General features: G+C 44.1%; 1 protein-coding gene across 1 annotated transcript in view; it reads right to left on the bottom strand.

Moving 5' to 3' along the window:
• Positions 1–484: 484 nt before the first annotated feature.
• GNG4 (G protein subunit gamma 4) overlaps positions 485–17,095 on the bottom strand; it is a 29,442-nt gene continuing 12,831 nt past the window's right edge. The window contains exon 2 of the mRNA XM_007452945.1: positions 485–613. Coding sequence (XP_007453007.1) covers positions 485–613 — 129 coding nt within the window. The remainder of the gene's footprint in view (positions 614–17,095) is intronic.

Raw genomic sequence — 17,095 nt, 5'->3', positions numbered from 1 at the left:
CTCTCTCCAGGAAGAGATGGAAACTTTACCCATATACTTCAGTTGGTCAAAATGATCTAATTTGACACTGAATGATCACGAATGGGGGACTGTTTTCTCTTCTCAATAAATTATCCACTTCTCAATAAATTATCTCTTCTCAATAAATTATCCACTGAAATGTATACACTTGACCTATGTAAACTTGGGAATTGATGTTAAAAAAATTTAAGCCCTTAAACCCATACTTAGTTTTACTTGGCACATTTGTTATTTGGCTACAAAAATGTCTCTTTCGTTTTCTAATAATGAAAATAACATGAAAATGAAAAGAAAAAGTGAAATAGAATGCAGTGAAGAAAACCAATGAAAAGAGGAGACAGGCCTGGGCAATCCTGGTTGGGTGGGCGTGGGGGTGGGGAGAGCTCCCTAAAGCTATGAGCATGCGCAGTCTCTACAAGGGATTTTACGGACAGAAAAGGAGACGTTTTCATAGCAAACAGAGTCAGAGGATGGTACAAAAGAACTTCTTCTCTCGGAAGGGGTTTTCTGACGCAGGCACTGGAATGATGAGAGGGTCCTCCCGCACGTGAGCTTCACAGTACGCCAGGAGGTCCGCTGCTGCCTGGGAGACCTGGGCGGGGGGACACAGCACAGGTGCAGGGTTAGAGGCTGGTTCACGGTGGGTCCAAGGCAGAGGTGTCCTTCTGGAGAGTGGACAAGCGCAAGGACAGGCTGTGTCACGTGCACCACCAACGGCAAGGCCACTCCGTGGTCTGGAGAGTGGACTTGTGCAAACCCAGAGGAGACAGGTTTTGAAACATGCTTCCAAGGAAATGTGATAGAGAAGAACAAACATGACTCCATATGGGATCTGTTCCTTTAGCTCTAACCCTGTGCTCTGTTTCCTGTGCTTAGTCAGGCTGGCTCTGCACCTTCTGTAAAGAATGTTGCCTGTAGCCCGAAATATACAGGAGAGCCTATTCTCAAAGCTCTGACCTTTAAAGGTAAAACACCTTTCCATTCATATAGAGATAAAATGTTGCAGAACAGAGGACAACAGTTGTCTTGTTGGAGGTTTATAGGAACACTGTGACCTGCCCTATGGGGACAGGTGCAAAAACAAAAGATTCCTACGTGAATAAGTCTGCAACAACCAGCCACACCCCCGCCCCTTTAGTATAAAAGAAGCCTGAATTCTCACTCCAGGGAAGATGGTTCTTGGGGACAGTAGTCCACTGTCTTCTTGGTCTGCTGGCTTTCTGAATAAAGTCACCTTCCATGCCCCAACACCTCATCTCTCGACTTATTGGCCTGCTGTGCATCGAGCAGTACAAGCGCAGGCTAGGTAACACAAAGAGATGTCGCCTGGTGGTAGAGTAGATCAATAGTGAGAGAGGAATGAGGGGCCATCAGGAAGGTCCAGACTGCCTCATCCTCCTCTCAAATGAGGGATAAGTGGAAGCTCCAGGCCAGGAGCCCCACCATTACTCTGCGAAACCATTTCTAGCAGGATAAAGCCGAGTGCTGGATCAAGCCAAGCCAGTATGACTGTAGTTATTATTGTCATTGTTTTACTGCAATCTACTCTCATGACCAACGCAGCCACTTATTCCTCCTCAACAGAACACAGATCATAAGCACATTATATAGAACGCACATATAAGCACATGTTGAACTTGGAATGGCCGCTCCCCTGAGGAGACAGTTGCTCCTGACCAGAACACCCTTTCCATTTTCCTTCCAGGCTTATCGGAAGCCTCCTGACACCTGGCCACTGTGGATCAAACTACCCCCCAGCACAACTCCAGGAGTTCCAGGGGAGGAGTTGCTGGGAGAAGGCCAGGTGCCGAGAAGCATTCGCCAAGAGGAAGCTCATTTTGCCCGTGGTCTATGTCACGTGTCTGGCAAATGAGTGGTCTGTGAATTATCATCCTGCCCCATTAGCTTGTGCTTATTAGAGGCTACAGGCCAGGGTAAGTATATAGCAGGCAAAGTTAATCCTTTTTGTACATTCAATGTCTAAATCTTCTCCAGCATGAAAAAACACTCCACAAGTGAATGAAAAATGTTCGAAAGCCCCAGTATGTACAAGCCATACACCTTCCATCAGGTTTTAAAAACTGGCCCATCTTCCAAAATTTTACAGAAATTCTTCTTCTGATTTCCAGCCCAGACCTACCTATTTTAGCAGTGCCTGGAATCTTACAAAGAATTCCAGAAGAGATATGTAATGAATTTTTCCTTTGAATGAAACAACTAAAAGTTGAGCCGATGAGTCAACCTAAATCCTGACAAAGTCTACATTTGTTGGGAGTGTGGAATGGAGCATCAGGCTTCCCCATTCATCTCTGCCCCCAAGATGCCTGTGTGACCTTGGGTAAGTAACTCAAACTCTCTGAGCTTTAGTTTCTTCATTTGTAAGACTGGGTGAGTTAGAAATCTCCAAGATCCTGTTTACTCTAAACAGTCTGTAATTTGAGCTCTAATAGCACCACAGCAATATTTTAAATCCTAAATAAATGGATGTTGGGTTGAATGAGAATGAAGTTTGCAGTGATTTACAGGACACACATACAGGAATCTCCCAGGTGAGGCCACAAATATAGGCCTGCAGGGGGCCTGTGAAGCCATCACAAGGGACTAGAGCACATGAGCAGGGAAGCTGACTCCGAAGCCCACAAAGCTGTGATGGACACACAAGAGAACCAGAATCACAGAGTGAGCGCGTGGGCATGGAGCTGAGAGATGGCGCTCGGCACACAGCACGCTGACTTCCACCTTCTGATCCAAAGCCAAGTGCTCTCCCCTGACTGCCTTAGTCACGATCCCCTACTCTCCATTCCAGGCTTCTCCCAGGGCCCAGAGAGGCATGGGGTCTTCTCCGTGGCCACCTTGTTAGGGTGACCACGGAAGTCATCCAGTGGCTTCTCTGGCAACCACTGCGAACTGGTCTACACTGCTGCCCAGGCCCGCACACACAAGAGGGCGGCAGTCTTGGGACTTTCTTCCCCTAAGAGCCACCTGTCCTCTTAGCTCTGACTTCAGTGAGCTCTTCCACATGGTTCATTTAAGGATGTCTTAACATCCTCTCTCTAGTTTTCTAGTTTTCATTTTCCCCATCAATTTCGTTTTTTGGGACATGCTTCCATTTGTTCTGAATTCTCTATAAACTTTATCATCTCATCTGGGAAGTATTTACTGAGTGTCCATCTTTTAGCTAATTGAGAGGGCATAGGGGAGAAAATAAGACAGGGTTTTTGTCCTCTAAAGATCTAACTGAGAAGAGCTAAAAAATTATAAAGTCACTAAAATAATCAGTATGTGCTAAAACATCACAGGAGAATAGCTGCACACCACTGCAGGGCCATGAACAAGGGCAGGGAGACAGGGGTGTCTGAGTACCCCATCCACTTCCACACAGGGGCAGTTACCTTGGTCAACCTGCCTCCTTTATCCAGAGGCTGGTCCCAGCCATCTGAACCCAGAAACACGATTTTCTGGCATGCCAAGAATGGCTCATCTCCTGTGGCAGAGACAGCTGTATAAAACCATTAATAAAAACAATAGCTAACATTTACTGAGTGCTTATTATGTGCCAGGCCCTGTGCTAAATGCACCATCCTATGTATGATCTCATTTAATTCTTCTAAGTACTATTCTTTTTTTTTTTTTGCGGTACGCGGGCCTCTCACTGTTGTGGCCTCTCCCGTTGCGGAGCACAGGCTCCGGACGCACAGGCTCAGCGGCCATGGCTCACGGGCCCAGCCGCCCCGCGGCATGCGGGATCTTCCCGGACCAGGCCGTGAACCCATGTCCCCTGCATCGGCAGGCGGACTCTCAACCACTGTGCCACCAGGGAAGCCCCTAAGTACTATTCTTAAAGCCACTTTACAGACGAGGAAACTGATGCAGGAAAGTTAAGAAATTTGCCCAAGGTCATACAACTAGTAAGAGAGAGGACCAGAACTTGAAGCTAAGCAGTCTGGCCCCAGAAGCTAAATGGTGCAGCAGCGGCCTGGTCAACTGCTTATGGAAACTTTAAGGTGGCCTGGAAAGTTCTCGTCTGCTGGGCCAGCACACTCTCCTTGTAGACCAGCTACCTGGGAACTCACGTGACCAGTAGGAAAAGAGTCTTGCAACTAAAGTTTCTTAGGTCATTTGTTTAATCCAGGGACAGTCTTGCCAAGGAAACCCTAACAGGTGAGTGTCCTCAGCTGGGACTGGCTTTCTTCTCTCCCTGTGCCCTGGGGAGTGACTGGATGGACGCTGCCAATGTCACCCTGAGACTCCTCCCTCTAGGCTGTGACCTACATTACACGCTGTTAGAGAATTAAACAAGGACGCTATTACACCGAGTTGGCTCTAATTCCTTAGTAGCCTTCGTAAACTAACCAAAACCAAGAAGCCTGAGAATTTGAGAAAGTGAAACTTAAGACCAATCACAAACAGCCAGCTAGGTCTTCCCACCTGAGACAACCGCTTAAGCTATACCTAACAGCTGCTTTGCTTCAGCATCTTCTCTATAAACACCTTGCCCTGTGCCTGTCGGTGGACGGCTAACTTTGGTTTGGCGTTGCCGGATTCGACTCCACGTAGGCCTAAATAAACTTTTCGAAAATTTTACTGCGCTTCAGTTTACCTATTAACAACACGATCCACCCGGTCCGAAGTTGGCTTGCTAACAACCAATCCCAACATTACAGCTTCCTTCCCCTTGATCAGTTTCCATGTTCAGATCCATCCATCGTGGGTGGATTTGACGAGTGTAACTTCCCGGGAGCAACCGCAAGGGGGCGCTGCATCGCCAACCATCAGGCCAGGACATGGGAGGAGAGGGTTCAGAAAAATGGGGCGTTGGGGGACGCCCGCGGAGGCGAGATGGGGCTGGGTCTCCTTCCGGTCTCACAGCTGTGTATCTGCTCCCCTCCCAGCCCCGTGTCTATGACGCCCTGAAAACCATGTTGTTAATGTCTGGCCTCGCTAGCTCCAAGCAGGTCTAATTTAGGCATTTTTCTGTCACCTCCAAAGGTGACACTACACTTGAAATGCCACAATTTTTCTTTCAAGAAAACAAGCTGTTCTTAGATTGCCTCCTTTTGCTGTTGTTGTTGTTGCTGTTGTTGTTGTTATTTTAGGATCACAGATGTGTTTGCTTAGTTATAACTGCACGCCTCTGGATTGCAGAGTCCTATCCGTGCACCTGTACAACAGGAATGAAGTTGGAATCAAGTCAGTATTAGCGCCCAGCAATTGGCGCCCAGTTTAAGACCAAATGTGTGGGTCTGGGTTAGCTCCACGCAATTTTAGCTTCCTAGATGCACTCAGATTATTGAGAACACTGGACAGTATGGTATACGAGCGTGTAAGTCATCTTACAACAAAAGGGAGTTTTCCACCTTTTTCCACCTTCGCTATCAGCTTTATTTCATGCAGTGCCTAAGGTCCCTTTATTCCTGTATAGCCAAAATATCTTGGATAACCCCTGAAGTTTGTTGTAATGGGATCTGAAAAGATACATACATGTAATGAACACCTTTATAGTTTTTTTTTTTAATATATATATAGGTTTTAAAAAATTATTTATTTATTTATTTTTGAGCGCATTGGGTCTTCGTTGCTGTGCGTGGGCTTTCTCTAGTTGCGGCGAGCGGGGGCTACTCTTCATTGCGGTGCGCGGGCTTCTCCTTGCAGTGGCTTCTCCTGATGCGCAGCACGGGCTCTAGGCTCACGGGCTTCAGTAGTTGTGGCTCGCGGGCTCAGTGGTTGTGGCTCGCGGGCCCTAGAGCGCAGGGTCAGTAGTTGTGGCTCACGGGGTTAGTTGCTCCGTGGTATGTGGGATCTTCCCGGACCAGGGTTCGAACCCGTGTCCCCTGCATTGGCAGGCAGATTCTTAACCACTGAGCCGCCAGGGAAGTCCCGTAATGAACATCTTAATGAGCCTTCCACATGAAAGGTGACATCCTAACATACAGTTTAGTATCCAGGCATTAATTAACCTAAATCTGCTCCTTAGATTGAAAGAGAGGGTTTCCTTAATCAGCCCTAGATTGATTTCTATGGTTGAAAGTTTCCTTCAGTGCATATAAAATATGGCTTGCAGACTTCATCATATCCCAGAAACATCTGCCATCTTTGAAACATAAAATAGACGATTCACTTTCAAAGGGAAAATTTTATTATGGTTGGAAATGTGAAACTCCCTTACTGTTTATGCTTTCTCATCAAGCCTGAAGTCTGCTCTGCCTAAGGGCCTCTGTTATGAAATGCCCAGAGAATTTTTGCCTCCTCTCCTTAGTACTGAAGTTACAAGATAACAGATGTTGAAAAGAATCAGCAGCCTGGGAACAACTGTGGAATTTTACCATTACATTGCAGAATAAAAGAGGTGATTGAAACAGCCCAAGTTAGCACATAATCCCGTTAGTTGTACTATAATTACAAGCTTCAATGATGGGGAGAAAATGTTGCAATTACTAAATCACATTCCTGGACAAGGCAGATGACATAATTACTATTCTGGCTGTGACACCCACTGCATTTACCCTTTGCATCTAAAGTGGAGTGACTCACACCTATTTCTCAGCAGTCCTGGTCCATTTAACAATACTACTTGGAATCAATTACAATCATCCTTGATGGCTCTGCCTGTTCCTCCCTCCACCCCAAGAAAACAAAGCAGGATTACAGTCAAGAGCACAGCCAGGTTGCAGCCTGCATTGTGCAATGGTATCTTTCACAAGGTCAAACTTGGTACACACTCCAACAGCAGAAATCATATGCCATTTATCCCTAGTAGAATCCTGAGGACATCACAGGTTTATGCCTCACCTCTAAGTCCTGAGCTAACACTACAGGGTGAATCCTTGTGAATTTTTTCTTTCTTCTAATGCTGGAGAGTATTTGAGATCAACATACCAGTTTTTAAGGGCATTCTCAAGATACTTCCAAATTATCATGCTATGGGCTGAATGTGTCTGTCCTCCCACCACCCCCCAAGTTCACATGTCTCCAATGTGATGATCTTTGGAGGTGGGGCTTTTGGTAGGTAATTAGGTCATGAGGGTTGAACCCTCATGAATGGGATTGAGACAGGCCTGGGACCTGGGACCCTTTGCTGAATGTTTGCACCTGGACAAACGTCTCCCCAAGCAACAGGGAAACTATAAGGGACTAAAAATAACTGTAAAAAGTGCAGTTGGGGAAAATTATGGACTAAAAGATACAAAAAGACCCAAACCCCAACTGCCACTTCTGCAGAGCCGGGAGCAGAAAAAAGGGTGTCAGGAGCAAAAGCAGGGTACTGCGCATGCTCCCTGCACACAGCATCACCAAGGGGTGGGCAAACCACCTAAGCCGCCCCTCCAGCCCGACCCCTGGACCTGCCCCTATCCTCACCCCATGTAAGTAACAAGCTCGCCCCCTGCCTCAGGGAGCAAGCAAGCAAGCAAGCAAGGGAACCTGTTACTTGCTCTCACCCCCACCCCCCAGCTGCAGCAGGGCCCCCAATAAAGCCCTGCCTGAATTTCTTGTCTGGCCTCTGATCAATTTCTATTGATTAAGAAGGCCAAGATCCCTGGTTGGTAACAGGATTAGTGCCCTTATGAGAGACATGAGAGAGAATCTCTCTCTCTCTCTCTCTCTCTCTCTCTCTCTCTCTCTCTCTCTCTCTCCCTTCCATGTGAGGTCATAGCAAGAAGGTGGCCATCTGTAAGTCAGGAAGAGAGCCCTCACCAGAACCTGACCATGCTGGCACCCTGGTCTCAGACTTCCCAGCCTACAGAGCTGTGCAAAATGAATTTCTGCTATTTAAGCTACCTAGTCTATGGTATTCTGTTATAGCAGACATTTGGCTTCCAGTGGTTCCCAGCAACTATTTTGTATTGATCCAGATCAATACAGATAATTCTCAATCATTGGGTTCTAGGCCACAAATAGCATCTAGTTGGGAGTAAGGTTATTCCCAGAGGAAACCAGCGGGCTTGGGAGATACGTGTGAATCAATGAATAATATAACAGAGAGTTCCTCTCTGAATTCTAAAGTCAAATGTCCAGAATAGAGGATTAGCTGCTGTTTCCTATCACCAGCATAATGGTTTTTTCCCACATCAGAAGGTGATTGCACATTAAGAGGTAATTCTAAGATGCCTGAAAGAGAGTTTTAATATCTCCAAGTTAATCTAAGTGTAAGAGCTTGTCATTACATGGTCTTCACCACCAGAACTGCAAAGCTCTCAGCTTGTTTAGAATGACTGACCCAGGTCTACCCTGGACCTTGACTTAACCAAACACTTCCAACAGGTTGCTATGTGTCCTATATGACTCTGACCACCTCTTAGCTTTGATATATCTCAAGTTACCACAAAGGAAGCCATAATTCAGTCATTTTGCAAGTTTGCCAAAAGAGTAATTTATGTGGTGACAGAAACTAGTGAGTCACTCAAGAGGTTTCTGGGGCTGACATAGGGGTGAAAGATGAACATAACAAGCGGGTTCTAGCTCTAGGGATTCTAGAAAGCAACAGCATCTCTTAGAGAGGAAGCATGGGGTTGGGAGTCAAAAAGCAATGTCCCTGACAGAGCTGCACTCAGCACTGCTGAGCTATGTCATCCGGGCACTCAGTTTCCACTCCTGTAAACGGGAATAGCAATACCTGGTGGTTTGTGGCTAAATGATATAACAGATGCTATTATACATACAGTGTATTATTATTTCATTATTCACTTGGCTACTTTCTGGTAGGGTGGGAAGGGTGTTTGAGCCATAGACATGAAGTCATTTCTCAGAAATGATCATGGCAATTTGATGCCTGTGGTGCCTCCACCCAAAACGTCCTCTTGAAGTGCAAGGCACTCTTCACGTTCTTTCTTTTTTTTTTTTTTAAATAAATTTATTTATTTATTTTTGGCTGCATTGCATCTTCGTTGCTGAGCACAGGCTTTTCTCTAGTTGCGTCGAGCAGGGGCTACTCTCTTCGTTGCTGCACGTGGGCTTCTCACTGCAGTGGCTTCTCTGGTTGCGGAGCACAGGCTCTAGGCACGCCAGCTTCAGTAGCTGTGGAACGTGGGCTCAGTAGTTGTGGCGCACGGGCTTAGTTGCTCCGCGGCATGTGGGATCTTCCCGGACCAGGGCTCGAACCTGTGTCCCCTGCATTGGCAGGCGGATTCTTAACCACTGCGCCGCCAGGGAAATCCTTCATGTTCTTGTTCTACTCTCACATTCTACTCTCTGATTTAATTCAAAGATTCCTTTCCTTTTATCTGATGCCTGTTCTAGAAGTGCTCATTCGTATCCCCCTTTTTTTGATTTTATTTCTAAATTTGATTGTAGACAGTTATCATCTGAATCATTTAATTTCTAAAGGTCTGGGTGAGGATTATAAATGCTTCTGGCAGAGGAAGGGAAAATGAACAAAAGGGTTAAATCAAAATTGCTAAACTAGCAGAAGCCGGATTGATAAAGGGTTGCTACAGAGTTCAGACGAGACCTATCGAAAAGGAAAAATCTATTAGCACTGCCTCTAGACTTTTGGCGGGTCATGTGACATAATTTATATTTATTTTCTTTTAGAAATGCCATTCTTCCCACCTTAATATCATCTATCATCTTAATTACATCCCTTTCCTGGATTTCGTCAGACCCTTTTTTGTTTGTTTGTTTTGGTACGCGGGCCTCTCACTGTTGTGGAGCACAGGCTCCGGACGCGCAGGCTCAGCGGCCACGGCTCACGGGCCCAGCCGCTCCGCGGCACGTGGGATCTTCTCGGACCGGTGCACGAGCCCGCGTGCGCTGCATCGGCAGGCGGACTCTCAACCACTGCGCCACCAGGGCAGCCCTCGCCAGACCCTTTCAATCGTCCACCTATGACCTATCAGAACATGATGATCTCCCCAGTTCTGCTCTTTCTCACTTGTTCACAGGGAATACCATTTGAGCCTCACTCTTCTTTTGTTTGAACAACTACTGGCTTTGGCTTCAGAATTTTGTGCTTTGGCTTCAGAAACTTAATAGTGCATGTTTTATCTTCTGGAAAAATAAAACCATAAAAAACACATTTTGCTCTTTCCAAAGAATTCACAAACTGGCAGCACGGCCACACCTCTTAGGAAGGGCTAGAAAAACATAATAATAATATGCGTTAAAGACATATCTGTTAGAAGAATTATGAGGAAAGAGCCCTGGTTCAAATACTAACGTGAGGGACTTCTCTGGTGGTGCAGTGGTTAAGAATCCACCTGCCAACACAGGGAACACAGGTTCGAGCCCTGGCCCGGGAAGATCCCACATGCCGCACAGCAACTAAGCCCGTGCGCCACAACTACTGAGCCTGCGCTCCAGAGCCCGCGAGCCACAACTACTGAAGCCCGCACACCACAACTACTGAAGCCCGTGTACCTAGAGCCCATGCTCCGCAACAAGAGAAGCCACGGCAATGAGAAGCCCGCGCACCACAACGAAGAGTAGTCACTGCAACTAGAGAAAGCTCGCGTGCAGCAATGAAGACCCAATGCAGCCAAAAATAAATAAATAAATAAATTTATTTTAAAAATAAACAATCAAATGTGAAGCAAGAGTCACAACACTAATGCCGAAAGGGCTGTGTCGGCAAATTTCCGGACACTTACCATTTGGCTCCACCAAACAGCTCTGGGTTATCCAGGCTGTTGGAGAGAACCATTAGTACAAAGACAATCCCAAGCGAACTCACACTAAAATTTGGAATATCATTTATGATTTCTGTGCCGTGTGTTTACTTAAAAATATGGTCAGATTTTGCATTTGGCTGTTAATACCTAAGGAATAGGGAGGAAGACAGAGACTGTACACGAAATGAACAATGCACATGAAGATAACTGAATTTGTTTAACTTAACTGACAGTAGTAAAAAAACAACAACACTCCTGGGTTTGAAATACAAGTGGCTTAGGCTGATGGTGCAGTGGTGAGATCCTGCGTGGAAAGAACAGGAGTCCCTGTTTCTGTTTCCTGCACTATGTGGTCACCTCACGTGGCACACCCTGCCCCCTTCAGAGGAGGGAGTAATTGAGTCCTCGGGGGCGGTGGTGGTGGTGGTGGTAGTGGCGGTGACACTTTGTTGTCTTTATTACAATAAAAATCCTTATTTGTTTGTAAAATTACTCCAAAAGTAGAAAGATGGAAATAAAAATCAATGGAAACCCTGCCATTGGAGGCAACATTTTGGTGAACATCTTTGAAGACATCTTACTTTCCGTCTTTGTACATACAATCTCACATGCTGTTCTGCAATATGCTTTTCACTCAGTACACACAGATGTACATCATTTAATGATGCTATAACACTGCCTATATATAACTTATGTGAAATAAAATTCATATTTTATGGCAAGACAAGAAAAACTTAGACATAAAAAATTTTCTCTGCCATTTGGCCGCCTCTCTCCCTGCACTGTGCACTGTGTATGCGCATTATGCATCACGCAAACCTCCCCTTCCACAGAAATACCTCGCAACCATAAAGTGCAACATTCTCCTAGCATCAACAAGACAACAGATCCGTATTATGCAAACTGTCAATAATCCATCATTTGATGTACAGCCCTCTGTCTCAAAAAACATATAACTCTGCTTTGACTTGTAAAGGGTGGAACAGTTCTCAGAGCTTTCTGAGATGCTCTTCCCGGGTTATAATCCTCAATTTGGTTCCAATAAAAATTTCCATTTCTTTCTTAGATCGATTGATTAATTTTTCATCAACACTATTTAACAAATCCCTATTGATGGACAAAAATACAATTTTTTGACATTATAACAGTGCTCTGATGAAATTCTTACTGTCCTTTATTATTTATGAGATTCTCCTTTGGGTAAATTCCTAGAAGTGAGAATGCTGGGTCAGAGTGTGAACAATAAATATTTTGACACATATTCCAAACTACCCTTTGGGAAGATGGTACCAGTTTCCACTCCAGCTATCAAAACAACTGCTCACTTCCTTTAACAGTTGATGGATGACACTGGATTTCAGCAAAAATTAAAAACGTCAATAGCCTGGATCTCAGTAGTTTGCTTTTTTTTTTTTCCAAGTGGATCTCAGTGTTTTTCGGAGGCACAATTCTTATATTATTTTTGAAGGTAAATGTCTCTTCATATATTTGACCCTTTACATCTCTCCTTTTTAAATTGCCTATTCATGCTGTTTGTGCATTTTTTTTAAAGAAAAGGGGGCTCTTTTTTATCTTATTGATTTTTCAGAGAAATTAAATTTAATGAAATTAACCTTTTGTTATTCAGGTAGCAAATATTTTTCTTAATTTGTTAATTGGGAGATTTTTACCTATAGAATGTTTTTAAAAATCCAGCCAAAACTTTTACTTAATGAACTGTGGATTTTGTAACATGCTTGGCCTTCCCAAACTCACATTATAAAAATACTTGCTCCTATTTTCCTAGTATTTTTATGGTTCTGTTTGTTATATTTAAATCTCTGATTGAAGTTATGAACTGAAATGTGTTTCCCCAAACTCAGAGGTTGAAGCCATACCCCCGTAAAAATTAATAAAGGGAAGCCTCATTAAAATGGAGCGAGGAGGCCAAAAAAAAAAAAAAAAAAAAAAGGAGCGAGGAGGCCAGCAGGGGGAGCTCTCATGAAGTCACGAAGTACCACTCAAGTCAATTACTGGAAGCATTGTCAAGTTCAAACCCCAACAGAAGAACCAGCAACAGGAAAAGACTCCTCAATCACAAGCCCCAACAGGACATCTCCTACAAGAAATCAACTACCCCAGCACACTCGGCCAATGAGAAACTACTGTCACCCTGAACTCTCACTTTTCTCCAAAGGACTTCCATTCAAAACAACCCTCCCAGCGTCTTCCTTTTTCTCTATAAAATAACATTCCTCTCCTTTGTTTGCTGGACTTGCCTATAGTTTTTGCTGTAGCATGCTTGTCCTGAATTTCAAGTCTATTAAGTACTATTCCCAAATGAACCCATCTTTGCTGGTAAAATAGCTGACTTTTCTTTTTAAGGACAGCACCCCCGATGTAACTGTATTTGGAAGGCCTCCACAGAGATACAGTCGGTCCTCTGTATTCATGGGTTCTGTGTCAGTGGATTCAACCAAACACGGATGGAAAATGTTCAAAACAAAAAAATCCAGGAACTCCCAACATGCAAAACTTGAATTTGCTGCATACCAGCAACTATTTACACAGCATTTATGTTGTGTTTAAAACTGTTTACATAGCATTTCCATTGTATTAAGTATTATAAGTAATCTAGAGGTGATTTAAAGTATATGGGAGGAGGTGTGTAGGTTATATGCAAATACTACACCATTTTATATAAGGGACTTGAGCATCCTTGAATTTTGGTATCTGAGGAGGGTCCTGGAACCAGTCCCTTACTGGGGATACCAAGGGATGACTGTAATTCAGGCTAGCTGAGGTCATAAGGGCGGGACCCCAATCCAGTAGGATTGAGTGTGTTCATAAGAACAAAAAAAAAAAAAAAAAAAAAAAAATGGAGCGAGGAGGCCAGCAGGGGGAGCTCTCATGAAGTCACGAAGTACCACTCAAGTCAATTACTGGAAGCATTGTCAAGTTCAAACCCCAACAGAAGAACCAGCAACAGGAAAAGACTCCTCAATCACAAGCCCCAACAGGACATCTCCTACAAGAAATCAACTACCCCAGCACACTCGGCCAATGAGAAACTACTGTCACCCTGAACTCTCACTTTTCTCCAAAGGACTTCCATTCAAAACAACCCTCCCAGCGTCTTCCTTTTTCTCTATAAAATAACATTCCTCTCCTTTGTTTGCTGGACTTGCCTATAGTTTTTGCTGTAGCATGCTTGTCCTGAATTTCAAGTCTATTAAGTACTATTCCCAAATGAACCCATCTTTGCTGGTAAAATAGCTGACTTTTCTTTTTAAGGACAGCACCCCCGATGTAACTGTATTTGGAAGGCCTCCACAGAGATACAGTCGGTCCTCTGTATTCATGGGTTCTGTGTCAGTGGATTCAACCAAACACGGATGGAAAATGTTCAAAACAAAAAAATCCAGGAACTCCCAACATGCAAAACTTGAATTTGCTGCATACCAGCAACTATTTACACAGCATTTATGTTGTGTTTAAAACTGTTTACATAGCATTTCCATTGTATTAAGTATTATAAGTAATCTAGAGGTGATTTAAAGTATATGGGAGGAGGTGTGTAGGTTATATGCAAATACTACACCATTTTATATAAGGGACTTGAGCATCCTTGAATTTTGGTATCTGAGGAGGGTCCTGGAACCAGTCCCTTACTGGGGATACCAAGGGATGACTGTAATTCAGGCTAGCTGAGGTCATAAGGGCGGGACCCCAATCCAGTAGGATTGAGTGTGTTCATAAGAAGAGGAAGAGAATCTAGGAGGCTCTCTCTTGACGTGAGCACAGAGGAAAGGCCGTGTGAGGACACAGTGTGAAGGCAGCTGTCTGCAACCGAAGGAGAGAGGCCTCACCAGACAACCCTGCCGGCACCTTAACCTTGGACTTGGAGCCTCCACAATTGTGAGAACACAAATTTCTATCGTTTAAGCCACACAGCCCGTGGTATTCTGTTATGGCAGCCCTAGCAGATGAATACAATCCATCTGATATTTATCTGGATAAAATTAGTGGTGTATGCAGCTTTGTTTTCCAAAGTGCTAGCCATTTCCAGCAACACTTATTAATACTCTGTTCTCTACTGCTTTGAGATGCCATCTGGGTTGCATTTCAAATTCCCAATACACTTGGGTCTATTTAGGGGCTTCCTATTCTCTTCCATTGATTTGTCTATTCCTAAAGGAGTATCATAAATCTTTAAGTACTATGATTTTATAATAAACTTTAATACCTAGTAGGAATATTCTACATATCTTCCTCCTCAGATATATACACTTTTTTTTTTTTAAACTTCCTGGATACCCTTACATTTATTTATCTAATTAAAATTTACAATAATTTTAAGTTTGCTTTCTTCAAAAACAGTGATAGAATTACTCCCTTTTTCAAGCTGAATAATATTCTGCCGTGTGGATATACAGACATATCTTGTTTATTGTGCTTCACTTTATTGCATTTCATAGATATTGCATTTTTTTAAATAAATTGAAAGTTCATGACAACCATGCATTGTCAGATGATGGTTAGCAATAAAGTATTTTTAAATTAAGATATGTGACATTTCTTTTAGACACAGTGATATTATTGTACACTTGATAGACTACAGTAGAGTGTAGCCATAACTTTTATATGCACTGGGAAACCAAAAAATGTGTGTGACTCACTTTGTTGCGATATTGGCTTTATTGTGGTGACCCAAATCAAACCCGCAGTGTCTCCAAGGTACGCCTGTATACAGTTTGTTTATCCGTTAATCTGTTGATGGATACTTAGGTTGCTTCTGCCTTTTAGCGTTTCTGAATAATGAACTGGGTGTACACATCTCTCTCAAAGAGCCTGATTTCAGTTATCTGGGATGTATACTCAGAAGTGGAGTTGATAGATCCTGTAAGTAATTCTTTAAAAAAATTTTTTTTGAGGAACTGCCATACTGCTTTTCACAGTGGCTGCACCATTTACATTCCTGGCAACAGTGGCAAAAGGTTCCAATTTCTCCACATCCTTATCAACACTTGTTTTATTGTTTCGGTGATAGTAGCCAACCCGATGGGTGTGAGGTGATGAAAAAGGTTTTTAACACCAAATGCTGATATGTTAGTCCCACCTCTCCTGTTACTGTCAGAACCCATAAAATGCAAGCGGGAGCCCAAAGATACAGCCGGAAGGACTCTACCAAAGGCTTACATGGAGGAGACTGAAGCTTGGTGGAAAAAGGCTTCTGTATCTTGAAGAAACAAATGACCAGACATTTGGGCGTCCAGTAGCAGTGACCAGTGCAGTCAAAAGGGATACTGAGGCCGAGTGGACCTTAGCTGTTGCCTCACCAATGAATGTGGGGCTTTTGATGTCCTGAAGAGCTCTTCACTGGGCTGGGCACAGGCTCTTCAGAGGGCTCACCCTGCAAGTCCAGTTCCTTTAAGAGGCTGAGCTTTCAGTTGAAGGATCCTTGTCCAGAAGATCTGTAGGGCAGATGACACTGAAGTGGTCCTAGCAGCTCAGCACAAAGTTAGAGACCTCACAAGGCAAGAGTGGACACCCGCCCCAAAGGAGGGCCTTTGTTTCATAGCCCTGATCAAAAAGTATGCCTGCGGGTGTTGTGTTGTTTCTTTGTGATGTCTGAGCCAGTGTAGTTGCAGATTTCCTACCCCTCATTGGTAGGAATGAAGCCTATGATACACAGATGGCCTCACCTGACCCTGATTCTCTGCTATTGATTTGGGTTGTTCTAAGCCAGTCCACACTTCAGTGTGACCTGCTATGACCCAAGTAGTGTGTGGGACCCCAAGACAAGATGACAGCCCCCACTCGAAGGAATTCCTGATCTAGTGGGAACTTCACCAGAAACTTTCTTACAGTCCTAATAAATATCACCACATGTAAATGATCACAAAAATATGCACATCTGTTATCTCCTTTTGTGAAATGCAACTGTACAAAATGAAATCATTTTGCTAAAGAAAAGCAGCATGTGTTTGCATTATATTTAACTTTCTGCCTAATTGAGAATATATTTATGTTCCTAGGACACACGCGACCACTTGGTTGGGTGGCAAATTCTTTGCAGAATTTTAGAATTTTTACAGAATTTTAGGCTGGTATCTTCTGAACTGAGGTGCAATGTTGTCCAGACTGATACTTCCGCCCTTTGGAGGGTGGGCGGGCAATGTAGTGTAATGATAATCAAGGATCTGGGTTGGTATCCTCAGTTCATCACATAACAACTGTGGGCCTCGGTTTTCCTGTCTGAGGACTGGGGTACCAGTAGCACCAACATCTGAGGCCTGGCGTGAGGATTCAAGCATCTGACACGTGTTAAGTCAGGTGTACTTGTCCTAAATGATCGCTTCCCCTGCCTGTATACTTGATGTGCTCTTTCTTTCTTTCTTTCTTTTTTTTTTTTTGGGGTCCGCGGGCCTCTCGCTGCTGTGGCCTCTCCCGTTGCGGAGCACAGGGTCCAGACGCGCAGGCTCAGCGGC

This window comes from Lipotes vexillifer, unplaced genomic scaffold (assembly GCF_000442215.2).
Source record: "Lipotes vexillifer unplaced genomic scaffold, Lipotes_vexillifer_v1.1 scaffold1088, whole genome shotgun sequence".
In the NCBI taxonomy this organism is placed as follows: Eukaryota; Metazoa; Chordata; class Mammalia; order Artiodactyla; family Lipotidae; genus Lipotes; species Lipotes vexillifer.
Note: the sequence above shows the minus strand (reverse complement) of the source record. Positions and strands in the feature narration are given on the sequence as shown.